This window comes from Salvia splendens, chromosome 8, assembly GCF_004379255.2.
Source record: "Salvia splendens isolate huo1 chromosome 8, SspV2, whole genome shotgun sequence".
NCBI classification, from domain to species: Eukaryota; Viridiplantae; Streptophyta; class Magnoliopsida; order Lamiales; family Lamiaceae; genus Salvia; species Salvia splendens.
Window position 1 is genome coordinate 30,910,596 of NC_056039.1, and position 27,750 is coordinate 30,938,345.

Sequence of the window (27,750 nt, forward strand, 5' to 3'; positions counted from 1 at the left end):
GAGTAATTGACGAATACTCAACATACAATTCAATTTGACCTCCTGTAGTCATACTCTCACTAAACATTAGTGGCATGTATACTTCTTCTAGTAAAATACCTATATACGTGATTGAAGATCCATAGAATATATGACGTTTCCATACTATTTGAAGTTTGTTTTCAAATATGTTAATCCCCATTCTTTCACAAATTGTTTCCACAAGCTTTTCGTAGGAAATACTTTCATCCAACATAATCAATCCTTTTGCAAAAGGAGGATCATATGAAATAACTGTTCCGGGAATTATATTTCCACCCCAATATAAATGGACACACCACGTCATACTATCTGCATTAATGTCAAACACAAATATTGGTCAAAAATATTTCTTTACAGTACACTAAAATATATACTATCATAACAACCTATCAAATATGGGTAAAAAAATTAGATATACTACAACATATACTACCATAACAATTGGTCAAAATATTTCTATTAATTACAATACAATTTATAATACTATAACAATCCATCAAATAATTATATAAATTACACTACAATATATACTATCATAATAATCCATCAAATATTGGTAGACTAATGTTTGGAAGAATGAGTTAAAAATTAGCTATACTAACCGATTGCGAGTACTAATATTTGGAAGAAATGAGCCAAAATAGAAATCTACACGCTTCAATCCACCACCGGGTTGACCCGACCAAGGCAAGCGTTTTCGCGTTTTTCAGCTTTGGGAAGGTTTTTCGCGTTTTGGGGAGGGAGGAAATGTGATTAGGGTCTGCGATTTTGGGGGAGATCTGAGAAATATAGTTCAACCCAAAAACGCCAATCAGATTGGCGTTTTTTACGTTAAACACGCCAATGACCTTGGCGTTTTATATCGTAAAGACGCCATCAAGATTGGCGTGTTCAAATTTAAGTAGTTTGGTAAAAATACGAGCAAGATACGGTCCCTATGTAACACGCCAACTATGTTGGCGTGTTTGCGTATAGACACGCCAATTTCACTGGCGTTTTTACTTATAAACACGCCAATTTCACTGGCGTTTTTACTTATAAACACGCCAATTTCATCGGCGTTTTTCCCATAAATGGAATTGTTAACAAAATGGGTACATTTGCGTTATTTTAAAGGCCAAGTCGCCTATAAACGCGATTTTCTCAAATGCGGTTGGATGTTGGATTTGCGTACACCCAGTACTTCCTAAATTTCTTCGTCCTAGACTTCTAATTTCATTACTTCAAATGAAAATTTAAAAGGCCCATCTATTTAGGCCCATTTAGCCTTTTAAATCGAACTAAATTTGAAAACAATGAATGAATTTGGGGTTGCCACTCCTTAATAAACAAAATAACTTTTTCTTAATTCTACAGATATTTAATTAATTTTTTTTATATTTTCCTATATTATTGTAAAAGTTTGTAATTAATTTTCATAAAATAATACTCTTTCCCACAAGATTATGTACTCTTTCCTTTTTAGTCTGACACACAAAAATATGCATACTCTTCCATTTTTAGTTTGTCCCACAAGAATATACAGATTTCAATTTTGAAACTCAAAAAAATATGGATTCATTCTCAACTAATAATACTTTAATTACTTTTTCTCTGTGTCTCTTACTTTATTAGTTTTGCATTAAAACTTATGACGAACTCAAAGTGTTTATTCTTTGGGGAATGAGAGAGTAGTACTAAAATTAGTTTAGGCATTGTGATAAAATAATGGCGAATCAATTCAATCTAAGATAATTTGGTTACAATATAATCTTCCAAACCTTGGTCATAGGTTTGCAATCGTAATTATTTTCCGGCGGTGTTACTTGTATATAACAAAATTATTTCAAAAAACACCGAAGAGAGAATGTCAACATTCTGGAAGCCGGGAACTGAGAAACCTCGATTCGTCGAGGATGAAGAAGGCGGCGTTTTGTTCTACACCTCCGCTTCATCTTCTTCGTCAGGGTGAATATCTTTTCTTCTGCTCTATTTTTCCCTCTTGACTATTTGTCTTCAGCTGGTTTGGTTTAATTGTGTGTGAAAATAGGCATGGGTACGCGAGTGTGGAGCGACAGAGGCAGAGGCTCCCAGTTTACAAGAACAGGACTGCCATTTTGTATTTAGTGGAGACGCACGCCACCACAATCGTCGTCGGAGAAACTGGCAGTGGAAAAACTACTCAAATCCCTCAGGTTTTACTGCTTGAATGAGCACTTCTGCTTCAGTTTGAGCTTAATTAAGCAGATTATTGATCTTTCCTACATTTGGATTTTTTAGTGTTGTGTTAGCAATAGCATTTTTCTTATCTTGGGCATTGAATATGGAATTGCACTTCTTGATGCTAATGGTTGAAAATACAACGAAACCGGGCAGTTCTTGAAAGAAGCTGGATGGGCGGACAGTGGTCGGATGATAGCCTGCACGCAACCAAGGCGATTGGCTGTTCAGGTATGATACTGAGTGCAGATTTTTTTTGGATGCAAGAATCTCGGGTTTACTTGTTCAGTTTCATTATTACAATCGAGGTCTATATGGTGGTCAGTCAGTCGCTTCAAGAGTTGCTGAAGAGATGGGCGTTAAACTTGGGGAAGAAGTTGGTTACACAATTCGCTTTGAAGATATTACAGACGCTGTGAGCATTTATCCTTCTTGTGGTCTTATTCTGTTGATTTGTAGTATCATATGTTGTGTTTTCATCATGCCTTTTGCTGATAATGGCGTATACACAAAAGCTACGCCTCATTATGTGGCAGTTCCTCCAACTTGGATTACAGTCTACATATTAATCGACACTAACAATGACTTACACTTTCTGGGACCAGGAACTAACACGTGTAAAATTTCTCACTGATGGAGTCTTGCTAAGGGAAATGATGGACGATCCTCTATTAAGCAAGTATAGGTAAGTCTATGCCTTTTAAAGTTTGTATGTGAGCTTCACTAACTTGGCTAGGAAAAACACTGTATGACATGCTATGTTGATGAGTGATTAGAATTGAGTGGCACTTGCTTGTATTTACATTATTGGGGCTCATCCATTGCTTCTGGGTACCCAGTGTTATCATGGTAGATGAAGCTCATGAACGGTCTCTTTCAACTGACATTTTGTTAGGTCTCCTGAAAAAGGTACCTTTTTTCATCCTGCTGGTTCTTACATTCTCCGCTTTTGTCATGAGATACATTTTTCTGTTTGGTCTTATATCTTCTATTGAAGTTGAAAGTAACTGTTTGAAAACAGATTCAACGGCGTCGGCCTGAGCTTCGCCTCATCATCTCATCTGCTACGATTGAGGCTAAATCAATGGCTGCCTTCTTTAATAGCAGGTTTTTCATTGCATCTGAATAATATAAATATAGCAGTTAGTTATAAATTATTTGGCTTCAAAAACATTGGTAAACCTATATTTGTTGCCCCTTATTATTGTCATGATATCCCCTGCTCCCTATAGTGTACAGGTGAACTTATACTCCCTCCGACCACGAAAAATAGTCCCATTTTGCCATTTTGGGATGTCCACAAAAAATAGTCCCATTTGTAAAAATGGAATGTTTCTCTCTCGTACTTCACCTACTTTTTATTCATATCTCGCTTACTTCACCAACCTTTTCTCCTTCTCTCTTACTTACCAATTTCTCATCAAAACACGTGCCGTCCACAAATGGGACTATTTTTTGTTGTCGGAGGGAGTATAAATTAGCTTAGTTTTCTTGTTATAGAATTATAACAATTATCCTTATCAAGCAGAAGTTGTGTGACTTGATATGGCCTTATTGTTTAATTAATTATGCTAGTAAAGCCTTTTGGGGTGATAAATGAGTTTTGCATTAGTTGTTTTGTTCTGTTAGGAGGCTTGTGCTCTTTCAAACCTAGTCTAGTGATGATATAGTATTTTATTTTGGTTGGAGTAACACAATATGCTCTGACCCTGTTTCTCTTTGAAAAAATGGCTCTACTCAATTCTGATGGTATTTAGAAATATCAAAACATGTGTTAGTGCACTATTGTAGTATTGTTGAGTAAAGCCTAATCATAAATTCATGAGAATACATAGATAAAAGGTGCTCTTGCATGGTTTTATTGTGTAAATCAGTCTGAATATGTTGTTGTTTTAAACTCCACAATTCCACTGTACCTGCTTGATGAGATCAGTTAATGCTTTTATGTCAGAACAACTTCCAAGTTCATTTCTTTAAGGGCTATTGTACTTAGTTGGTGGGTTCAAGATTTGCAGATCTGAGAATAAGATATATGTATGACGCTTTACCTTAAAACTTCTAAATTCTTCTTTGGGTTTTCTTGACACTTTGACCTAATTGGTGTATGACTGCAATGATGCTAGTTTGAATTATTCGATCATGGAATCTGCTCAATATTATATTTATATTAGCAACTCCCTAAACTTATCTTCTTGAGATTCTGAACTTTATGCTTTTTAAAATTTGATCAAAACTAGCCGAAGGCTTCAAGGACGAGATGTTGAAGGACAAGGACCGAAGAAAGAGTCTGCTATTCTCTCTGTTGAGGTATATGTTCTTGTAATCATGCTTTCGGAGTTCGGACACAAGACCAGAGCTACCCTTTGCTACGCAGACACAAACTCAGAGAAACACAAACATTCACACATGCATACATACCATCTTATTTTTGGTGATTGAATGATTGTTGATATTTATAACCGGATGTCTCAAATTGGAGTTGAATATGTAGGGTAGAGGATTCAATGTGCAAACCTTTTATGTTGAGGAGCCGGTTTCAGATTATATTCGAGCTGCAGTTTCGACCATACTTTCTATTCATGACAAGGTACGATGAGGACTACCACCAGATAATGTCTTAGCAGATTGCATGAACATAGATGCACATGCAGAAAAGTAAAGAGTGGCTTGGAATAGAAAATTGTCTAGTTAGAATTTCCTTTTTACTATATATATGAATTTATACATCTGTTGTGAGCTATATTGGATAAAGACTAGGCTGATTTTCTACCAAGGAAGATTTGAAGACCGTAAGGCGGGTCCATCAGCTTGAATTTATGCCTCACAAGATGCCATCAGTTCCTCTTTACAGTGATTTACTATAATTTATTGCATTAATGAATTTTAATTTGCAAAGGAGAGATCTTAATCGTATGTCTTTCTAGGAGCCAATGGGAGACATTCTTGTATTTCTTACTGGTAAAGATGATATTGATGCTGCAATGCAGTTGCTTGCGGAAGATTCTCATCACAGAAACCAAGGTAGTTCATGTAGACATAATGAATTGATAGGGTTCACTTGTTTCTTCATGCACTTGAGGCCATAAATTGTTTTATCTAGAGAACATTGTTTAAGCATTTGAAGAAGTGTGGCTTCTATGGAATTTTCTGAAGCAAGAGATAGACATGGTTTATTTAATCATTCGCTCATTCTCTATCATCTGATCTGTATTAACTAATACTCCCTCTGTCCACAAAAAATAGACAAAGTTGTAAATGGCACAGGTTTTAATGCATAATTGGTAAAGTAAGAGAGAGGGAAGGAAAATGTGGTGGAAGTAGTGTTAGTGGATTGTGGGGCCCACATTTAGAATGATGTGTATGGTTGGTATTGGTTTAAAACTTTTCATTTTTAGAATTAGTCTAATTTTGGTGGACGGCCCAAAATGGTAAAACTTGTCTATTTTTTGTGGATGGAGGGAGTACTAACTTTCTTAGTATATACTGTAATTTTGAAGATAGCTTCCACTAGAATCATGCAAAATTTTCCTACTCCTGATCTTATTACCTGCTTGAAATTTGTACCCATCTTCATCACTTAGATTGGTAAGTGGATAATTTATCCTATTCATCTTCTTCATTCTGTTTTATTAATCTCGCTTCTGTTTGCTTGTAGGACTGATTGTTTTACCTCTGTATTCTGGACTGCCGCGTGCTGATCAGGTTATTGATTCTTCATATTCTGTTGAAAAGAGGGGAACATATTGGAGTCTCAGCCTTCATCTATATAACTGAATCTCGTAACTGTTTATTTTTTCTAATCTTCTCGCTAGGATCTTGTGTTTTCTCCTACTCCTCGCGGGAAGAGAAAAGTGATAATATCGACAAATATAGCAGAGACATCCTTAACGTTGGAGGTAAAATATTCATCCTAAAGGGCATTCCTAACACTCCCCTGATTCTATGTAGCTACTGATCCTTGTTTCTACTCTTCTCAATCTCATTTCAGGGCGTTGTCTATGTTGTTGACTGTGGGTTCTCAAAACAACGGTTCTATAATCCTGTATGTGTTTCCAGTTTTCTCTTGATTTCACAAACTCTTTTGACTTTCAGTGAGACTTGGTTCTTCTCATGTCATGACTAATTAGTAATTTCTGACTATCTGTCAAATTGATGCTTAATATTTTCTTGTAAAAGCATTGGGCTCATCTGGGCTACTGAATCATGCTAAGTTGTGCATGTGCTGAAAAAAGCTGGAGCATATTAGTTAGTTAGCTCTAATGGTCGTTACATGAGAAGGTGACCACAATAGTTTCGAGGAAAATCAACTATGCACTTGAAGAGTCAGAAATCAGACGTGGAATATATTCTGATAAATCATGTGGTGCTATATGAATGTAGTAAATTTCTGACTATCTGTCAAATTGATGCTTAATATTTTATTGTAAAAGCATTGGGCTCATCTGGGCTACTGAATCATGCTAAGTTGTGCATGTGCTGAAAAAAGCTGGAGCATATTAGTTAGTTAGCTCTAATGGTCGTTACATGAGAAGGTGACCACAATAGTTTCGAGGAAAATCAACTATGCACTTGAAGAGTCAGAAATCAGACGTGGAATATATTCTGATAAATCATGTGGTGCTATATGAATGTAGTAAATTTAAAGGGCTAAGAAGCAACCCATATGCTCCACTCATTGTCAAATGCATAACTAAATAGGGAATAGGGGTAGGAAGCAATGAAAGTTAATAGATGTGAAGTATGCAGATAATGAGTACCTGAGTGCATCTTTTGTCAAGTAACAACAAAATAGAAGTTTATGATTTTTCACCTTGAGCTAACACTACATTGGCTTTTTCAATAGATAACTGATATTGAAAATCTGGTCGTGGCTCCAATATCAATGGATTCAGCCCGACAACGGGCTGGAAGGGCTGGAAGAGTTAGACCAGGAAAGTGTTACAGGTGCTGAACTAAACCCTTGTCTTGTGAGCTTATACAACTATTGTCTAATTTAACTTGGATAAATCTACTTACGGAAGAAAAAGAATAACTGAATGTTTTGAATGTTTTCCTTTTCTTCACCTTAAATAGGCTCTACACTGAAGAATATTATGTAAATGAGATGTCTTCTGATGGTGTTCCGGAGATACAGCGGTCAAACCTTGTTTCGTGTGTTATTCAGGTATGTGTTTATTATAAATCATCTTGAAGGTAAATGTTGTTTGAATCATGAAAATTTGGCTGTACATCTCACTATCGAGCAAAGTATCCTCATTTTAGATAGGTAATAACATGAGTTACTGCACTCGATTTTATTACTTTAAATTGTTATATGTCCATCATCATCTACTAGTCATATGTAAATGTTGCTTTTTCTTTTTTTTTTTTTTTTGGAGAGGGCAGGAAGTTGAAAGATCTAGTTGGGTAAAATTCTTTTGTGTTCCTTTTGTACTATTCAGTCACCTGCCAACCCTGCCAGTGATTTCAAGAACTTTTGATGATCCCGTCATGCATTGAATGATTTGAATCTTTTATCAATTCAAGGGCTTCATAGTGAATTTTATTTATTTATTTATTTTTAATTCTCTTTGATAGTTAAAAGCATTAGGGATAGACAATATTTTGGGATTCGACTGGCCATCATCACCATCGCCTGAAGCACTGATCAGAGCACTTGAAGTGTTGTATTCTCTTGGAGTTATTGATGACGATGCAAAACTTACATCTCCTACTGGATTCCAAATTGCTGAAATTCCACTAGTAAGTTTCTGAAGCCCAATCTCCTTATATTGCATCAATGATGATTTTGTATAATACACAATTTTTGGTTTTTTCCCTTTTTCAAATTAAGTTTGTGATGGAAGAAAATAATAATTCTGATGCACAAGATGATCATTGCTTTTTTTTATGTGAAATGCACTGGAGTAGGAGGGTTATGTAAGGAGTGTTGTGATTTTATCTGGAGAGTTAACATTTTGGTGCTTAATTTATCGTAATCTTTCCATTGCTAAGCAAATGTATATGCAGGATCCGATGGTTTCAAAAATGATTTTAGCTTCAAATGATCTTGGCTGTTCAGAAGAAGCCATCACTATTGCTGCTGTGTTGTCCTTACAGGTTTGTTTTCTTCTTTCTTCAACTTCTATTAAGTTAATATCTCTGCATTCTGCTATTATTTGATCGCATAATTCAGATTGCGAAAGACTCCATTTCTCACATTTCTTCCTCTTTTGCTTCCCATTTTTCTTCCTCCCCATGAAGTCGATCTGGTATTCAACCAGGGGATCAGAAAAGGAATTGGATGAGGCCAAGTTGAGATTTGCTGCTGCTGAGGTGCTTTCTTGTTCTGCTCATCCATCATATGCTCTGCACAATTTTTGACTTGCAGGTTTTAATATTTTGTATAGAGCTTTTGAAATATCCATGTAGTGCCTTCTGGATTAGGTAAAACATAGTTACTTATAGATAGATTGTTGTTATGGAAGATGCATGTACATTAATTTGAACCGAAGTATCAGAGTTTGTGTGGGGGTTGCTTACTTATATTGGTTATCCTATTCGTATCTTGTATCATGCGTATTGGATTGTGCTGTTCCGGATATTGACTACTTAAACTTTAGCTTCAGGAGAAATCGGATACGGGCATGCTGGACTACTTATTATCAACAAGTACTCATTAGCTTAAGAGAGAGATGGGGAAATGTGGTGGAAGTAGTGTTAGTGGATTGTGGGGTTCTTATTTAAAACATTCCTTATATAGAAATGGTCTAATTTTAGTTAGTCATTGATTTGTTATACTTCTTTGAGTTTTTAACTTTATTGTCTTACCTTAATAAGAGGCCAACTGTAATTGGTTTTACCATTCAGCTTTTATGGATCAGGTGAATTTATTTTTTTCGTGTTTATAAATCAACAATCAACAACATTTATTATTTGCCTATCCTCTCAGAATATTCTTACTCTCTTAGAAATGAATTTTTATACATTTTCTGGTTCTGCTCATAATTTTGCAGGGAGACCATGTTACCTTCTTAAATGTGTATAGAGGATATGTTGAGTCTAATAAATCCTCGAGTTGGTGTCACAGGAACCACATAAACTACCATGCAATGGTGAGTATTGTAAACTGTATACATTAAAATTTTACAAATTTTCAATGTGCTCGTCTTAGATTTTGGTTTGCTTTGCCTACAGAAAAAAGTTGACGACGTTCGAAAACAGTTGAGAAGAATAGCACAACGTTTGGGCATATCCCTTAAATCTTGTGACCACGATATGCAGGTTAGCACAGGGGAACATCTGATGATTACTTTGTCGCATAGCTTAGAGAACAATCAATTTTGTCTTACATGCCAAAGGCACATCACTGGTTATAAATGATTGCCACGTCACTGGTAATAATAATATTAATTTCAACATCTTAGTACTGCTTGTAAGTGCAAAGATTGAAGACAAACTTGGTTTAATTTGGTCGCTCAATTTTCTGTTGTGTTTGTTTCTAATAAATTGCAACACTTTCCTAATACCTTTAATGGGTTATTGGATTCGGCAGGCTGTGAGGAAGGCAGTTACTGCTGGATTTTTCTCAAATGCTTGTCGCATCGAAGTAAGTGTTATTTTTCTAGTTAACAGATCTTAATATCAAACTCACATTATTGGGGAAAACTTGTTGGCCCTGAGCATAATTTGATTTGTGTCCCTTATCTGTTGCTTATATTTAGGCCTTCAGCCATAATGGCGCATACAAAACTATACGAGGTTCCCAAGAAGTCTATATTCACCCTTCGTCTGTATTATTCAGGTTAGATGGTGTTATTTATTTTCTTGCTATCTTATAGTAGTAGAAATTAGAAGTATAGAAGTATCACGTGTGTTCGGGTTTTGGTATGTATTGTGCAGAGTGAATCCAAAGTGGGTGATCTACCATTCTATTGTCTCGACTGAGCGTCAGTACATGCGCAATGTCATCACTATAGAACCCTCGTGGCTGCCAGAGGCTGCTCCGCACTTCTACCACCGCCAACAGCTTGATCCTAGATTGCATTCCTAATGTGCCTTTGACAATAAAGCTTATGCCGGATCTGTGCTCCTTTCGGTTGCTCACTCTTGCCATTTGAGATGGTTTGCCTGAAGATGTATGCATTGCGCCTCATTGAAAGAGATCTTAGATGAAAGCTCATGCAAACTTGTTTCGTCGCAGACCTCTGTGAGATTGCTAAATTTGAACTCGGCGTGAAGCTAGAGCGGAAAGAGTGAGCAACCGAAAGGAGCACAGATCAAATGTATTAGGTGGAATACCAAATGTGAGTTGGTATCAGTCAATTTCTCTAAAATGATTAAAAACTTAGATTCGGGTTGCAAGTCTATCTTGAATCTATGTAAAAATAGGCATACGCGTCACTGCTTACCCATTCATATTTTTACTCTATTGATCTACAAAAAGTAAGTCATTTTAGTTCGACTATCAATACTGGACTTGCTTTTTTTTTAGGTAGGTAAATTTCGCTTTTTTTAAATTATTTTTTAGGTAAATTTCGCTTTCGGAGTTGCTGAGTTAGTTAAATAATGCAACATCTCACACTATAATATATACTCCTGCAGTATTCCCGCCTTACGTACTCATTCGTAGATTTTTCTGACCTGGCACGTTGCATGCGCCAACTTGTTGCGCATAAAATAATGATAAAACCCAATTTAATTGGTAAGACATTTTTCCTTTAATCCATATTTAAGTATAAAAAAAAACATAACTCAATTGATAAGATGCTTCATTTGGGCCAATTATAAACAAGAAATCCGATTCACATGTTGCATATAAACAAGTGTTTTAATGACGTGGATTCCAGCTAAGCTTCTGATTGATCAAGTTCAGCAGCCCATTCCCATATATATATGAGAATGGTTGGAGTGGAGATTAATTAGAAGTAGCTAGGATGGGGAAGATGAGCATAATCTGTGTGGTGGCTGTGGTTGTAGTTGTGAGCATGCAGGTGAGTGTGGGGGATAGCCGTTTGATAAGGGGGGTGGGTTTGGGTGCGACGGAGACTTGTGAGCCGACGTATGGGTTCTTGCCATGCTCGAGCAATGCCTGGGGGCTGCTCTTCCTGGTCATCGTCTTCGAAATCCTGATAACCTTGGGCAGCCAATACGTGGGCGATGGATCGGACCTCTTCTTCCAAACAATCGGACCGGGCATACTTGGCGCCAGTGTGTTTCAGTTTCTTGGCACAATCCCTCAGATTGTCATGGTTCTTGGTCAGTTCCTTCTTTTCTTACCTTTGCCTTTATCATTTTATTATTTTATTTATTCCATGAATAATAAATAAAAATAGGAAAAAAATCATATTACCCTCATTCTTTTTTCCTTTTTTATTTATTTATTAACCATAGTTTGGTTTTGGATCAGCAACGGTGCTTTCGGGAAGCAAAGAGGCTGCTCAAGAAAGGGCCACTCTTGGGATGGGATTGGTTGCTGGATCAACGGTTTTGATTCTGACTTTCATATGGGGCGTTTCCATTATCCTTGCTAGCTATGATCTCTCAGAAGCTCCCACTCTTGACAAATCTGGAAGCCAGAAAACCACACCTCAAGGTGGCATTTTATCTTCTTCATGTTCATCTAATTGCTAAACTTCTCTCTCTCTCTCTTGAGCAGGTTATGGCATTGTTACGGACGCCGAAACAAGCTACACTGCACGCATAATGCTGATACCCTTGCTTCCATTTCTCATCCTTCTGCTAGCACAGGCCTTCAGTTCATCATCAGTGAAGAGAGTGTTTCTTCTCATTGCACTCATTGTCTCAGTTTTGTTGCTTTTCGGCTTCATTTTGTATCAGGCATTCCAGCCTTGGATTCAGTCTCGTAGATTCGAGTACTTGATGAGCAAATATGCAAAGGACAAGCTGCTCAGACTCTTGTCCAGAAACGGCATGCCTGATACTCGGAAAATACAAGAGTACGTAGATCAGTGTAACTTGTATTAAGCCAACATTTCCAATGCCTAATCAGTTCCGTCTTGGTGTCGTTTGCAGCCTGTTTAACCAAATCGACAAGGACAGAAGCACGTCTGTATCAGCAGCAGAACTCAGAGTGCTTCTCTTGGGTGTGAGGCTGGATGAAGATGACTTGAGCACAGACAGGGACGTTGAAAATGTTTTGGAGTCTTTTGATACCACTGGAGATGGACGTATCAACCAGGAAGAGTTCATCGCAGGCATGACCAAATTACTCGATGATCTGGCTGAGGAGAGGCGAAACCGCATCAAAGGAAGTAGAGCCACCAATTCTCAGGTAAGCATAAAACTTGCACTTCACTCATATTTCTGTCATAAATTGACTGACAGCTGTTGATCCTATATTGTATAATGCCAATCTTCAGGTAAGTGATCCATCACAACAGGGCTTGTTAGTTAACAGCAACAGCTCGAATGTAAGCAAAAGCCAAAGTTCTCAAACCACTTGGCTGAACTATCTGCAAGCTCTTTCCTTAGTGATTCTTGGGATTGCGTTGATGTCTGCTTTCGCAGAGCCACTGATCACCAGTGTCGTGGGTTTCGCCACAGCAGCATATCTGCCTAATTTCTCTGTCTCATACTTGGCAATACCCTTAGCTACGAATTACCGAGTTGCAGTTCAAGCATTTGCTTCATCCGGAAACAAGTCACAGAACTCCATTTCTTTGACACTCTCTACAGTAAGTTCTTCACTTGTTCAGTCAAAATAAATGCATACATACATGAAGATATCACTTTTTCCATATTCTGAAATCTCTGATTTTAATTTGTTGTGCAGCTTTACACTACCGTGTACATGAACAACGTGGTGAGCTTGATTGTGTTCCTTGCACCAGTTTATGCTCTGAATCTGTCCGTAGATGTCTTTGCAGAAGTTCTGGTAGTTATCACGATGAACACTGTGATGACGGCTCTGACAGGCTTCCGCACCTCATTCCCTAGCTGGTTGGGTTATGTCGTTGTGATGCTATACCCGGTTTCTCTGGCATTAACCTATGTTCTTACTTATGTTCTAGGATGGCCTTAGAAAGGCTGTGGTTATAATTATTTGTGTAAGATATGTGTTTACTTTTAGTTTCGATGTGAGTAAATTTCTTCACTGTAACAATAATCAATATGTTAATAATGTAATTAAGTAGAAAACATTCTACATTTGATATGCACTGGCTGCCATCAGTTATATGCTAATTGTCTCCCATCATATTTTATGCAAAGTAATCAAGGAATTGATTCTCTAAATTATAAAGAACGTATGAAGAAAAGACTGTTATATTTCAAGGAATTAGTACCTCGCACAGCTTGGAATATAAATAAAGTGAGGAAATTCCAATCTTTTTCTGCAAGCTCTCATATGGCCAACCACGTGTTCTTCACGAATGCATGCTTCACTTCTTAATAGTTAATCAGATAAGAATTGTTCTTCTTCCATGATTTAGTGTCCATATAAACGAATAAAATCTAGATCTTAATAAATTAGCATATAAACCAGCTATTTGTTTTGCTTAGCATAACATATGCAAGCTGCTTTCACTAGCCTTTTAATGGCTATCCTCGTAGCATGTCTAGTCTTTTACATAATTTTGTCTGTAACTAACACTGTCACCGGTCGTATTCTGAGGCTTAATACTTTGGATGATTTAATCTCTGATGGGGTTGATGCTGATGCAATTCAAGCTCCATTTTTTAACCCCGGGAGGTCTCCTAATACAAAATGTGTGCACAGTTATGGCTTCTTCCCATGTGCAGACAACATAGGGGGCTATATTTTTGAGATAGTCGTCTATCAGTACTTGGTTATTATTGGAGGAAAGCTAATCGGCCGAGGGAGCAAGAGACTCTTCAACATCTTAGGTACTGGTGTATATGGCGCTACTGTTTTTCGTATACTCACAGTGTTGCCAAAGATAGCTATGGTAATTGGTAAGTCATTTCTGATTCTTTCTTTTTTTTTTTAAATGGGAAGAAACATGGTTTTGTTGTTGTTATTTTCAGTATCTGGAATTCTCAAGAGTAAAGAGGGTGCTCAAGAGTCTGTTTCATTCGGGGTAGGCGTGTATGCCGGATCTACAGTCTTCAATCTCACATTAGTATGGGGAATGTGTGTGATAATTGGCAGAAAGGAGTTTCTTGTGAAGTCTGGTGATGCCTATCATCATTCCTCATTCAAGGAAAAACTATCAGAATTAAAAGGTTTTTGTAGCTTTTCTTGAACATGAGAAGAAATTTTGGAACTAAGAACTAAGACATGTTTCATTGGTGCAGGTACAGGGACAACAATAGACAAAAAGACATGTTACACAGCTGGAATCATGCTTCTGTCTTTGATCCCTTACTTCATAGTGCAAGCGGCCAATATCTTCGACTCATCATTTGGAACGCGAATGGTGATCTTGATCGCTCTCGTGGTCTCAACGCTGATGCTACTGTCATACTTCTTGTACCAGATTTTCGATCCTTGGATTCAGGAAAGGAGTTTGGAGTATTCCAAGTATGAGAATCTGCTTGTCGGATTTCTGCAGCACGTGCAGAGGCACGCCAAGGAGAAGCTCGTTGATGACAGTGGCCAACCTAACATTACAGTTATCAAAGGGTGATTTTCATACACAAACTAATTTTTTAACTTACTATTTGTCAAAGGGTGATTTCCATATTAGTACAGATGAATAGATAGACTTATGCTTGCAGGCTGTTCAGTGAGACTGACAAAGATGCTGATAAAAGCATAACATTTCATGAATTGGAAAAACTGATTCACGAGATTCAGTCCGGGAAAGTAGAGGTGGAGAAAGGCTATGCTATTTCAGAAATGTTGAAAACATTTGATCTCAACAGAGATGGAAGGATTGAAGAAGACGAGTTCGTAGAGGGATGCTCAAAATGGATCAATGAAGCTGCGGAGCTAGCTGGAAAGGGTGACTCTGATGCAGCAGAATTGTTGCGAGAGGCAAGTGTGTATGCTAATACAACATTAGTCCTCTCATGATTTTGAATTTGTAAGAGTGTAATGTACACATTTTGATCAGGTTGTTGAACCAGTTTGCAAGAAGAAAAGATTTGAAAAGGCTGAAATTGAGCATCTAATGGCAAGAATAATGAAGCATGCACATAGTGAAGAGCTTGAAGCAGAACAGCTTGTAACATATGACGGAAAGCCTAATATGGAACGAATCAAAGCGTATATATACATTTCATATCTCCTTTATCATCTTTGCTCATTCTTATCCATTGCAGCATATTTAACTATTCCCTTTTCCTCTTCTTTCTGCAAAGTCTGTTCAAGCAATTCGATACAGACAGAAGCAACTCGCTGTCGCGGCCAGAGCTGGAGCAGTTGATCCACACTACAGTCGCAAAAACTGGAGATTCTCAACTGCAGCATGAAGAAATGGTGAAGAAGTTTGTGAAAGATTTCGATATGGATGGTGATGACATTGTTGACGAGCAAGAATTCGTTCATGGCATGACTAAATGGCTTAACAAAGCCATGGACGTCACGAAATGCAAAGATGCAAAGAGATCAATTGATGAATTTGACAAGGTATAATAAATCTTGCATCAAATTCATCTAGGCTAGTACTATTTATATATTAACACTGACACATGAAAAAAGTGCAGATTATGTGGGGAGAAGTTGACGATCTAGTGTATGAAGTTGGTCGGAACGAGGACAGCCATTTGAAGCTATTGACATGGAGTTCCACAAAAGCCATATTTCAAGTGATGTTAGGCATTGCTATACTGACCTTTCTCTCCGGACCTCTGAAGACCAGCATCCAACACTTCTCACATGCCATCGGCGTGCCTGCCTTCTTCGTCTCCTTCGTTGTTGTCCCCATATGCTTGAATGCACTCTCAGCAATATCAGCAATATTCCCAGCAAGCCAGAAGAGCTCAAGAACCTCTTCTCTGACATTCTCAGAGGTATAGAATCTGCGTGGTTTCTTTATATTTTAGTATCGTATTTTATTTCATCAGTGCATGCACGATTTTACTGTGGCAGATATATGGTGGAGTGGTGATGAACAACATCATGGGATTGTCAACACTTTTAGCAATTGTGTACATAAAGGGATTGGAATGGGATTACTCAGCTGAGGTGCTGACAGTTTTGTTGGTGTGTGCAGTAATTGGAGTTCTTGCATGTTCACAGACTACATATCCATTGTGGACATGCCTCTTGGCCTTTTTCCTCTACCCATTCTCCTTGCTAATGTATTATGTTTTCCAGTATGTGTTAGGCTGGAATTAAAGCAGTTTTCCTATTTGTGTAATTTTACTATGTGAAACATGGTTAACAAACTATGTTCGGAATAAAAGAAGTATCATTGATGATTATAAAGATGAAAATTTTAATTTGCGCTAATTGGGTAATGTTTATCATTTTGAAATGAACTTAATCATTAGAATTACAAACAACATTGGGAACTTAATAGAGGATTTCAATGACGACTTCTGCCCCAGAATGTGGGCTTATTATGGTCTTCAAAGGCAGGGGGTCGTTGATAGATAATTGATGCAGCTTTAATTCCCCAAATTGTGTAACATCTATTTTCCGTTTCGTAATCGAAGTAATGAACCAAAAATCTTTCGCACATCAACTCTCTACTTTCTCCTCTTTTCGTTTTTCATTCTGGACATTATTCAAGGACCAAAATAATTTCAAATTAATTTTAAAAAGTGAAAAAAAAATAGCCAACCTTGAGAAACATCTCTAATGGAACATCGAATACTGATTCCACCTCGGAGGGATTAAGGATAGGGGAGAAGCTGCTGATATCCCAAATTATTCCAATCACTGGAAATACAGTAATATGGCGCTGCAAAGTGCATATTTGAATCGATTTCAAATCGATTTGAAATTTGAATCAAGGAATAGAGAGGTTAAATAAAAAAAAAGGCGGTACCTTGGTGTAGAAGGGGTGGAGAATGGAGACAATTTCGAGTCCAATCCGATTTCTTCGTTGGCCTTCTCTGAGAGCGGTGGCGGCGTGGGTGTCATCGCCTTCTTCCCACTTGCCTCCGGGCAACGCAACTTCACCAGAGTGAGAGGAGATGGTTGAAGATCTCTGAGTGAGGATTACGCGAAGATGCCCGTCTTTTCCTTGGAACAAGCAGATCAAAACCGCAGCTCGATTAGTCCCCAATTCGCCGGCAGTTGGTGAAGAATTGGTGTTGTCGTGACGGCGTAGTCTTTCGGAGGCCGGAACTTGAACCCTAAACCTTTGTCATCATACATTCACCAATTGATAGTTGTGGTTCAGTTGAGAAGTATGTTATGTTTATCATCTAAATCCTTTTAGTGCAACTTCACAACTGATCATTATTAACCACAACCTACCTTCTTCTAGCTCACTACAAAAGTTAGAATTCATACTAAACGGAGAGAGCAAGCAAATAAACAAAAAAAAACACTACAATTTACAGACGAAACCATCTCACCACAAAATCCTTTCATCGTTTTCCAAGTACAAGACCAACATAAATATATACGCTTCCAAATACAAACTACTGAATCAACGATTAATTACAATATTAATATATATGACGATAACTTAAAAAAACACTGTAATGTAAGACAGTAGAGAGAGAATTTCTTGCAGGCCGACCTCAGATCAAATCCTCTTTCTGCTTTAGTTTTTTTCCTTTTGACAAACTCAGTTGCAAATGCACAACCCACACTTAGCTAGTCAAACCGTAAACACAACTCGATTTTCTCGTTCATCTGAAATCATATGCATTTGCTAACTTCTCCTACAACACTTCAGAATGAAGCAACTGGAGTTAAGAGCTTTCCTTTTCATTCTTCTTTTCCTTCTCTTCACTCTTCACGCTCACTTTTTTAACAGCAGCTGCATCGTAAGACAGTTTGCGTCCATTTCTGGCAGCCTTCCCATTAGGAGAGATCAATTTGGCCTTTCCTGGCGCCTTGGTTGTAGGGGAAATGGTCTTTTTAACTGCCTTTCCGTTAGGAGAGATCAGTTTTGGGAGTCGGGTGGTCAGCTGTGTTTTTTGGGGGCTATTAAGCGCTTCAACTCGGCTTTCCCAAGGACGAGCAGCTATCCAACGATCCATCCAGCTCCAGCCCCAGTTTTCTTTACTGAGTTCTTTATTGCCTGGTCCGAAACTTGGGATTGTGTTGGCCCTCCACTGCACGCGTTTTTTTTGCTCGTTATATCTTGGTTTGAGAAATGAAAAAGAAGCCCGTAGATACTAGAACTTGACAAACCTGATGAGTAAATGCATATGCCAGAGCTCGCTCCCTTTTCACTGCTGCCTCTTCTCTATGATGTATTTTTGCAAGAGCTTCACTCACTGTTTCAGAACCACCATTCCACTCCACCTGTCACACATTTCATTTACGGATAACATCATGTGGTGTGCACGTAGTTTCAAGCGACAAAATACTGAGGCACATTATTATATATCTAAAAGAACCACTTTAAAATCAGAAATCAAGATATATCAGGGGAGATACAAGGCTTCCTATGCACGAATCCTACTATTGATGCATGTAACGAAACGACATTGATGCATCCTTCGTTTTCTCCTCTTCCCTAGTAATAACACTCTGTCCTGGGTTTCTAACTTAGTTACTTTCTCCCCACAAGGAAATGGAATGAATCAAAGAACGAAATTTTCATTTAGTGCAGCAGCATTTCATTCTTTTTGAGTTTTTAGTGTTTTTAGCCATAATGTACAGACATAAGGAGAAATCTTGCCATATTTCCATATTTCTTATACTCTTAATTGATGGTCTAACTCAAAAGTGTTTTAAAGCCTTCGAACAAATAACTACGTACAAACCTCATCAACTATTCCATAGAGAAAGACTGTTGTATTACCTCAAAGTCATGAAGCTTTGCTTCTAGCTTCAACTGATTCTCCAGTTTCTTCTGCTTAAGCCGGCCTTCCATAACCATATTAGCACGACGTGCTCTAATCTGGGCCTGAGTTTTGGTCCATGAGTGCAGGTGACTCAATGTAGCCGAGGCTTGATTCTTAATAGAATCACACTGCACCAGCTTCTGTAACCTTACAGTTCCTCTCATTCGACGAAGACTTTTCCGTGCCTGAAGCAGGAGAGGAAAATACAGTCAATAATAGAGTTTGAGAAAAAAATTCGCTAGACTGACAAATGACATTAGTCAGGGAATCCATGCGTCTATTATAAGCACACACTCGTATATCATTTTACTACATAAAATTATTTTGCACATAAAATGGCGAATATTATCACAACTATCCTTCGTACTATGTATTAGCACAAGCACAGTTTCTAGGTAAGACAAAATAAAATTATGAACCATGCACTAAAACGATAGCAATTGGGAGCAGGGATAACATACAGCATGTGCACGGTACGCAGTCTGAATCTTTCTAGCAGCACCATATTCTCTGGAGAGACCAACACTGCCCTGATTGTCGAGACAAGCAACATTGGCTACTGCTATACACCCTTTGATAGAGCAGAGATCCTCTTTGCAGCCATCTATGTGTTCAAGGGATGAATATCTCTGCTCAACAATATGGAAAAAGATAACAATATCAGAAATCGCGTCCAATCTTGTGTAAAAAGCCTTGTATAATTGTATTCAATCAGGCAACCGAAAACAACTGCATGTAAAAACCTTCATCAAGAAGAAGGGACCGAATAACTTCAGATATCTTGAACTTGAATATTCAGATAACATGTCATGATGTTACCACTCCCAAAACATGGGAGGAAAATAAAACACAGATAACCAAAGATTTGGATTAGAGCTTCAAACCTTGACTTTCCCTGATTTCCCACCCTTCACTTTCTTTTTGCTGATTATATTCTTAAACCAAACTCCTGAACCCATGCTCAATGCTCAAAGCCTCGAACTGGTACTGCAATACCCTATAGAAATCATAGATCACATCAATTACACACAGTATACGAAAAGGCCTCAGTGCACTTGCTCACTAGTCCAATTATATGCTTCAACATAAAACAAGATGTTGGTATCATATGACATAGATTGCTTCATTTCTCAGGAATTCTCAGTATTTCCTCTAGTCAACTCAAAAACCATCAACAAGAAAGGATGAACGAGAAACTTCATTAAAGAAGAAAGCTTGTGTTCCATCTCATAGATGGAATTACAGAGTGTACTTACATTTAAAATTGATACTATTAATTTGTTCTGTCTCAGTTAAGAACCAAAGAGTGTTCTCAAATAAAGGCTAATCATCAAACCTCCCATAAAAGCAAATCATGGGAAAGAAAAGAAGCTGATATTTAGTGGATCAGAGAAGGGACATCAAGTTCTCAAAATGAAACTGGGATTTCAAAGATCCAGAATAAGATCAAGGAAATCAGATTCAATCTAGTATGAAAGACTTGTTTGTTTCAATCTAACAGTCCACAGAAAGCAAATGCAATATAACTTAAACTGATTCGGATCCTATCAAGAATCACAAAAAAAACACATGTTTCTATCAGTAATAGTTGAAAAAAGAAATTTAAATAAAAAGAGAGGCACATTTTGCTTGCAGACACATCAAAAAACATTCTTGAAAGGAACAAAACAAAGTGGGCAGTTGAAGAAGCAGACATACCAAAGAAGAGGCCTCCTCCTTTTGGGCAAAAGGGTTTCTCTCAGAGCTGACAAAATAACCAAGCAAAACACTAGAAGGTAAAAGCAGTGATGGAGATTGGAGTGGGAGAGACAAGTATGAGTCAAGCTGAAGAAATACAAAGGCTTATATGTACAGTACAGACTTGAAGTAGAAGGTTGAGAGGGAAAGAGAAAGCACATAAAAGTGGGTAGCTTTGCCATGGCCCAGCGGCTGCTGACCTCAAAAACAGACTTGAATCAATCAATCTAAAAACGTAGCAACAATAAGGAATGTCGCTTTACATTCCAATTATTTGAATAAAATTACATGTATTTCCCCAATCAAGAGGTCTTAACCGACACCCAAAAATCCGAATCTGCATAATATTCTTAGTTTTATTATCCATATCACTGTTTTAAAAACCGGACCGGCAAGCGAACCGGAGTCGTTCACTGGTTCAACCGGTTCACTGGTCGAACCATTGGTTGAATCGGAACACTGTTTATACATATATATTTATTTATTTAGTAGTAAATAATAAAATTTAATTATATGTTTTATCAATAAATAATATAGTATTATACATTTAATAGTATTATTATAGAAACCAAGTCTTGTACTAGTATATTAGAATATTTAATGACGTTAAGTTTGAATACAATAATAAATTATAATACACAATATTAAAAACTAGTATTAAACTCTATGTATAATTATAAACTCATATATTGTAAAATATTAGTGATTGTAAAAATATAATTAAAATATAAGAAATATATTATAATTATCAATTTCTTAAAAGAATATAAAATTAAAATGAATTATCTTAAAAGAATACAAAATTAAAATGAATTATTAGTTTCGGTGGAAAAAGAATTTCAGATTTAATGTATAAGGATTAGGGATGTCAATCGGGCCAACCCGTTCGGGTTCGGGCCAACCCGTTTGGGTTGTCGGGCCATTCGGGTACGGGCTATTCGGGTTATGATTTTTTCGGGTTATAAAAGTTCGACCCTAACCCTAACCCTTCGGGTTTCGGGCTAACCCACCGGGTTATTCGGGCTAATGCGTATTTTTAATTTTTTTAATATTTTCAAAAAATAATACGTATTTTAAATTTTCTTTAATTATATACATATTTTTAATTAATCATTCAACAATGAAATACATATTTTTAATTTTCTTTAATATTTTTAAAAAAGATTAAGTTATTTAAATTTAAATAACTTATTCATTACATAATTATTTACAAAATATTTATAAATAGTATGTTTATGTTTATGTATTTAAAACATAAATCAACACTTTGTTTCAAAATTCAAACATAAATCAATTCGTAGAAAATTAAATAAAATTTTCATAACGTGAGAGGTGCATCGTAGATGTAACAAAAATATTTTGAATTGTTAAAGAGTGAATTATCAAGATGCTAGCTAATTGGAGTAACTCTAAGTTTTCTTGAATTATGATTGGTCAAATTTAATTTATTCCAGCTGTAAATAAGTCAAATAATAATTTATCTTTGTTTTAAGAATCATCAAAGTACGCATAATTCAATGAGGAAGCGGCGTCAAAACACTTTGCACTATTATATTGGAAATATACTAAAAGAAAACTTTTATATACGAGTATTTATTAATCCATGAACCACATGGTGATTTTTTTTCGTGATCTTATATAGTCGGTTGACGTATTTGGATTTTGCATGGTTTTAGAGGGTTGTTTTGGATGATTTTGATTATATTTCTATATTTTGGTATGTTTATATGTTTGTTGAGAAATGATAGAAAATTGATTAGAAAATGTACACAAAATATGTGGATGTGCAGCAGCCTTGTTTGAGTCAATGTTTCTCGCGATTTTGAAGTGTGATAAACCTCTAATACATATCATTCTCTTCGTCTTCGAAAGAGCTTCGCGTGGATATATTACACGCCTCAATCGGAGCTTTGTAAAGAAAGTTATGACCGTTACAAAAACTGCTCGCTGTGTAGAAGCCTTCAACCCGACGGGCCAACCCGTAACCCGAACGGGTCAGCCCGCCTAACCCGACAACCCGAATGGCCCGATTTTAAATTCGGGCTGCGAAATTACAACCCTAACCCTGTATTTTTATCGGGTTATTCGGGTCGGCCCGCGGGTTCGGGTTACATTGACATCCTTAATAAGGATAATTAATGTTCATAATATTTTAAAATGACTATGTGGTGGAGTGGTAAAGAAGTTGGTATTTAGAGATGAGGTCATGTGTTCAAGTCCTAGCAACAACATATTTTTTGAAAATATTTTGAAAAAGTGAAAAACCGGTTTCCGGTTCACGGTCGGACCAGTCTGACTGGCCGGTTCCACCGGTTCACGGCGATTCAATGTGCTAGTGGTTTTTAGGGGTGAACCGGACCGGACTGCCTGCCGGTTTGCGGTTGAACCGATCGAACCGGTCGGTCCGGTCCGGTTTTTAAAACACTGATCCATATAAATATATTGTTATAGCGGCAGCCTACTAACCAATTTTTTATATGCTAGTATGTTGTTAAAGACCTCGTCCATTTACTTCTCCCTCCTTTCCATAATAAATGACATATTTGGAGGCACATAATTTTAAGAGATGTTATGTTGTGCGTTCGTGAAAAGAAAAATTTTTTTTTTTAATATTAATGCGCGAGTGAGTTTTTCCCAAAAAAAATGACATCTTTTGTGGACAAACCAAAAAAAAGTGTGACATCTATTATAGGACAGAGGGAGTCGTATACATGAATAAAGGGATGTCTTAATTTGACAACCTTCTTTAGTGTAACACTATACCATTATTTTAGGTAATTAGATCCGATAATTGTGTGATTCTCAAACTGTCAAGCTGTCATGTGGCAGCCTATTTTGTTAGTAATTGAGCTGACCAAATCCAATTCATCTCTGAAATATAGCCGTTGGAGCAGTGGAGACTTGAAGTTGGAGTAGCCGTTGGAAGTTATAAGAGCACCAGCAACGCGGGCCGCCGGCATTCCGCGTGCCGTTCCTCCGGAATGAAAGCGCAACGGAACGCGTTTCGGCGCATGGTTTCGTCGCGGTGCCGTTCTCATGCCGGGCCGGGTGCCGGCGGCACGACTCGCGGCACGGTCTGTGCCGCCACGCTCTTCGGTGACGTGGCTCTCCCCGCGTCGTGCGTGACGCCCACTCGCCGGCCCCGAGTGGGCGACGTCACGTGCTGACGCAATAATTATTATTTTAAAAAAAATCGATTTTATAAAAAAAAATTTTAACGGTAATATTACCGTTTTTTTTACCGTTTTTTAATTTTTTTTAAATTTTTATTTTTATTTTCCTATTCTATAAATACTCCTAATTCATCATCATTTCACACACAACTACACATCTATTCTTCCTAAATCAACTTCATTTCCTCTCCAATTTTCATATTCAATCTCTTCACAAAATGTCCGGCGACGGCAACTACGGCGGTGGCGGCTCTGGTGGGTGGGATCTCAACGCGTTCGGCGATTGGGAGACCATGTACAACACACTTGGTGGTTCCGGTTCATCGACGCCGGGCACCCAGGGGTCGGCGACGCCGGGTGGGTACCAACCACCCACTTTCGATGTGGATGCATACGCTCGACCCTCCGCCTCCCGGCCTTCTCAGGGATTGCCCCAGATTCGGGAGGATATCCCCGTTGAACCCACCCAGGGAGAAGGCCGAGGCGGTGGAAGCTCCAGGGCTGCGTCTGAGGCGGTCGAGGAGGAGGAGGAGGAACAGGAGGAGGAACCGGAGGATCTGGGCCGGCATCCGTACAGCAACGAAGAAACAAAGGCGGTGTACAACGCCTGGCTCACCGTCTCGTACGATCCCATCGTCGGGAATCAACAAGCCGCCAATTGCTTCTGGGAAAAGGTCCGTGATGTCTACCACCAGACTAAGCCGAAAGGGGCCCGGAAGCGCAAATATACAATGTTCCGTTCTCACTTTGGCCGAGTCGACGTACAGGTCAAAAAATTCTACGGTATCTACTCGGCCGAAGCAGCGCACTACCAAAGCGGAGCTTCGGGCGCCGACATTCTGAGGGCGGCTTTGTGCGCCTTCCACCAGGACACCGGTCTACAGTTCAAATTTGTTGATATTTGGCAGATCGTCAAGGACGAGGAAAGGTGGGCCGGCGGTGTCCGCTCCAGCTCGGGCTCAACCTCAAAGCGCATGAAGCATACGGCGAGCGGCAACTACTCGTCTGGTGACACCGGTGAGGCCAGCGAGGGTGAACCGCAGGTGTTTGGGGGTACGGCCGGTGAATACGGGGGATCCAGCCGTGGGCGCCGTCGGCCGCAAGGGACGAAGGCGGTGAAGGCGGCTAGAGCGAGGAAGGGCCGAGGCGAATCAAGCCAGCCGGCCTCGGGATCAGGCTCGCGGGGAGGCTCGAACACACTTATGGTGGCGTACATTACCGCCACAATGGCGGACACTTCCCGTTTCTCGCACTCCCAATACGTGGCCTGGTGGAACGGAATTGTGCATATGGCGGCACAACTTGGCCTTCCGACTCCCCCTTCACCTCGACCGCCTTCGGGGGGTGATTCGCCGGTGGAGTAGTTTTTTTATTTTCCCACGTTTAATTGTGTGTTTTTTATTGTGTGTTTTTTATTTTTTTAAGTTTAAGTTGTAATTTTTTTAATGTTGTGTGTTTTTTAATAAAGTGTGTTTGTTTAATTAAATTGGGTTGGAAATAAAAATAAGAAATGAAATTGAATGAATAGTAATTTAAGGAACGGATAAGAAACGGAGGGTTACAGGTTCCGTTCCTTAGTTAAGGAATGGAGTAAAAAAGTACAGTGGGGCCGCAAATAGTAGTTTAAGGAACGGTTTAGGAACGGTATAGGAACAACGTTGTGGATGGCGTAACTAACTTTGGAGCCAAGTTGTAGAGTGGCGGTTGAGCTACTTGAGTTTCTTCTCAAGTTGATATAACTGTGAATAAATACACGGTTGAAATAAGAGTGTCTTAGTTAGAAAGAAAAGTTTCAAGAGAGAAGAAGAGAGTTCTCCAACTGTGCGTTATTAGCTCTCGAAGTAGCATCGTCTTCAAGCGTGTTGAGAGACGGAGAGATCTTCATCTTGCAAACATTGAGTCTAGATAGATTCTTTTAATTCTTCTTGAGTGATCAATAAACATACATACTAGTTTCGGCTCGTGGACGTAGGCCTAGAGCCGAACCACGTAACTGCTCGTGTTCTTTCTTTTTCTTGTTTTCGATCTTGTTCGAGCGTTGCAAGTTATTCACATATTTTAATTAAACCGGAACACAAAACGTTGAAGGGCAAAATTGTACTATCTATTTCAGTTCCAGATTGCAATGTTACTCTATGAATATTGCAGTTTCACGTGCATGCATCATTCGTAATAGTTTTTCACCTTATCAGATTGCAGTGTTACTCTATGAATATTGTAATATTACCAAGTGGTATTTGCAGTTTACATATTACCAAATTCGTTTGTGATTTTAATTTTTGGGAATTGACTAAAATACCCATGCTTGCAATATCCAACACATAAGACGCAATCCGAACTCTATTTCATCAATTCAATCCTAGGCGTCTATCTTATAAATTTAAGAGCTATGATTAGTGTTATGGTGTCACTCTACACATGGTGTCACCCGAATGCTCTCCAATAAATAAATGTTATGTAGCATACCTATATAAGCGTTAATCTTGAGAAAAATAAATCGAGAAACCCAATTGCAAAAATTATTGATAGTTATAGTACTCCCTCCGTCCCGCACTACTCGCACGTATTTCCTTTTTGGACGTCCCAAGTTACTTGCACTCTTTCCATTTTTAGTAAAAATTTTCACCTACAACCGTCATTTTTTACTTTCCTCCTATACACTCATTCCTTAATCTCCGTGCCGAAAAGGAAATGAGCGAGTAGCTCGAGACGGAAGGAGTACTTATTAATAAATGTCTGAAAATGATATCGAAATAGTAAAATGGATACAAATTAACTTCTTTTGGTATAACCGATTAGCAACATGCCATTTTATGTAGTGAGTTGGTATTAAAAAATAAAAGGATATTTTCTATAAACAATAAAAATGCTTTCAAAAAGCGCGTTGGAAATAAGTTTAATTGATATACTATCACCCGTCAATGAGATACAGTTACTTGAGAAATGGGACAATATAATTCCAACATATCCATTTAAAAATTATTTTAAAAAATCAACTAAAATGGGCATCTTTGTTTGGTGAAAGCAATGATTTAGAGATGAGCATTACTTATATTTGCCGTAAACTGGCAACTGGCATTATCATGGTATTAAATTAAATGTCTTACTTTTGAATAATCAACTTATTTTTCAGAGGAATAAATATAATTAACGCCTAAGTACTTTAGTTTTCTTTTAAAAACTCACAAGTAGTTTGAGTTATTATAGGTCGATCCGAATTGCATGTCACGTTGTTATGAATAGCAACTTACTAGTTTTGGAACAGCTGGAACACCAATCTTGTTGATTACTTCTTTCCTGAACTTAAAAAATGGATCATTTCAATATTCTAAAATAAATTAGATGAATGCATAGTATTAATTGAAATGCAGTTTGACTTCTTCAATAAAAAAGTCAATGAATACTTGTTATGCTATCATTATTTTAAAACTAAATTACAGAAAAGGTTCAAAATTCAAACGCAGTATAAGGCTTCGATTGAAAATAGAAAAAGTTATTTGTTCTCATTTTCTTTTACACTCTTAATAAGTCTAGGATTCACTCTGCATGTATAAAAATCATGAATTAAGTTCAGCTAAAATAGAGTACCTCGAGGAGAAAATAAGTCAAAAATCACAGGTAGGTTGATAAAATAAATAGTACTACTAAAATTAGTTTAAAAATAAACATTTTTTATTTGGTTATGTCAAACAGCAAATTAAGGTGGGTGATTGAGTACAAATTGTGGAAATTATGATAA

At 37.8% G+C, this 27,750-nt stretch overlaps 4 protein-coding genes across 10 annotated transcripts; 3 read left to right on the top strand and 1 right to left on the bottom strand.

The window, feature by feature from the left end:
* The first annotated feature begins 1,755 nt into the window (after positions 1-1,755).
* On the top strand, positions 1,756-10,670 carry LOC121744741 (probable pre-mRNA-splicing factor ATP-dependent RNA helicase DEAH9). Of its 2 annotated transcripts, XM_042138357.1 has the most exons (23): positions 1,756-1,968; positions 2,051-2,195; positions 2,377-2,451; positions 2,546-2,635; positions 2,826-2,905; positions 3,060-3,129; positions 3,242-3,327; positions 4,458-4,527; positions 4,712-4,807; positions 5,145-5,241; positions 5,876-5,922; positions 6,033-6,116; positions 6,209-6,262; positions 7,064-7,164; positions 7,294-7,384; positions 7,798-7,962; positions 8,230-8,319; positions 8,464-8,535; positions 9,216-9,314; positions 9,397-9,483; positions 9,755-9,808; positions 9,924-10,003; positions 10,102-10,670. In XM_042138357.1, exons 1-23 carry the CDS (start codon positions 1,868-1,870, stop codon positions 10,250-10,252), a joined length of 2,085 nt encoding a protein of 694 aa, XP_041994291.1. In that variant the 5' UTR covers positions 1,756-1,867; the 3' UTR covers positions 10,253-10,670. The 2 variants fall into 2 exon arrangements, with proteins under 2 accessions (XP_041994291.1, XP_041994292.1); XM_042138358.1 differs by lacking the exon at positions 1,756-1,968 and having other exon boundaries at positions 2,060-2,195; positions 2,281-2,451; positions 2,550-2,635.
* A 324-nt stretch (positions 10,671-10,994) lies between these two features.
* Positions 10,995-13,375, top strand: LOC121744742 (sodium/calcium exchanger NCL2-like). 2 transcript variants are annotated; one of them, XM_042138360.1, is made up of 6 exons: positions 10,995-11,457; positions 11,609-11,794; positions 11,858-12,158; positions 12,235-12,493; positions 12,582-12,632; positions 12,730-12,835. In XM_042138360.1, exons 1-6 carry the CDS (start codon positions 11,136-11,138, stop codon positions 12,736-12,738), a joined length of 1,128 nt encoding a protein of 375 aa, XP_041994294.1. In that variant the 5' UTR covers positions 10,995-11,135; the 3' UTR covers positions 12,739-12,835. The 2 variants fall into 2 exon arrangements, with proteins under 2 accessions (XP_041994294.1, XP_041994293.1); XM_042138359.1 differs by adding an exon at positions 12,995-13,375 and having other exon boundaries at positions 11,002-11,457; positions 12,582-12,896.
* A 320-nt stretch (positions 13,376-13,695) lies between these two features.
* LOC121744740 (sodium/calcium exchanger NCL2-like) lies at positions 13,696-16,555 on the top strand. 4 transcript variants are annotated; one of them, XM_042138354.1, is made up of 8 exons: positions 13,696-14,136; positions 14,209-14,406; positions 14,479-14,806; positions 14,902-15,164; positions 15,253-15,391; positions 15,487-15,754; positions 15,832-16,137; positions 16,217-16,555. In XM_042138354.1, exons 1-8 carry the CDS (start codon positions 13,731-13,733, stop codon positions 16,463-16,465), a joined length of 2,157 nt encoding a protein of 718 aa, XP_041994288.1. In that variant the 5' UTR covers positions 13,696-13,730; the 3' UTR covers positions 16,466-16,555. The 4 variants fall into 4 exon arrangements, with proteins under 4 accessions (XP_041994288.1, XP_041994289.1, XP_041994287.1 ...); XM_042138355.1 differs by having other exon boundaries at positions 13,697-14,067; positions 14,902-15,160; positions 15,240-15,391; XM_042138353.1 differs by having other exon boundaries at positions 13,699-14,136; positions 14,902-15,160; positions 15,240-15,391.
* A 1,078-nt stretch (positions 16,556-17,633) lies between these two features.
* LOC121744743 (protein IQ-DOMAIN 5-like) lies at positions 17,634-21,020 on the bottom strand. Of its 2 annotated transcripts, none has more exons than XM_042138361.1 (6): positions 20,800-21,020; positions 19,986-20,098; positions 19,563-19,730; positions 19,059-19,286; positions 18,443-18,556; positions 17,634-18,363 (listed from the first exon to the last, which is right to left on the bottom strand). In XM_042138361.1, exons 2-6 carry the CDS (start codon positions 20,058-20,060, stop codon positions 17,998-18,000), a joined length of 951 nt encoding a protein of 316 aa, XP_041994295.1. In that variant the 5' UTR covers positions 20,061-20,098; positions 20,800-21,020; the 3' UTR covers positions 17,634-17,997. The 2 variants fall into 2 exon arrangements, with proteins under 2 accessions (XP_041994295.1, XP_041994296.1); XM_042138362.1 differs by lacking the exon at positions 20,800-21,020 and adding an exon at positions 20,358-20,739.
* Positions 21,021-27,750: the final 6,730 nt, after the last annotated feature.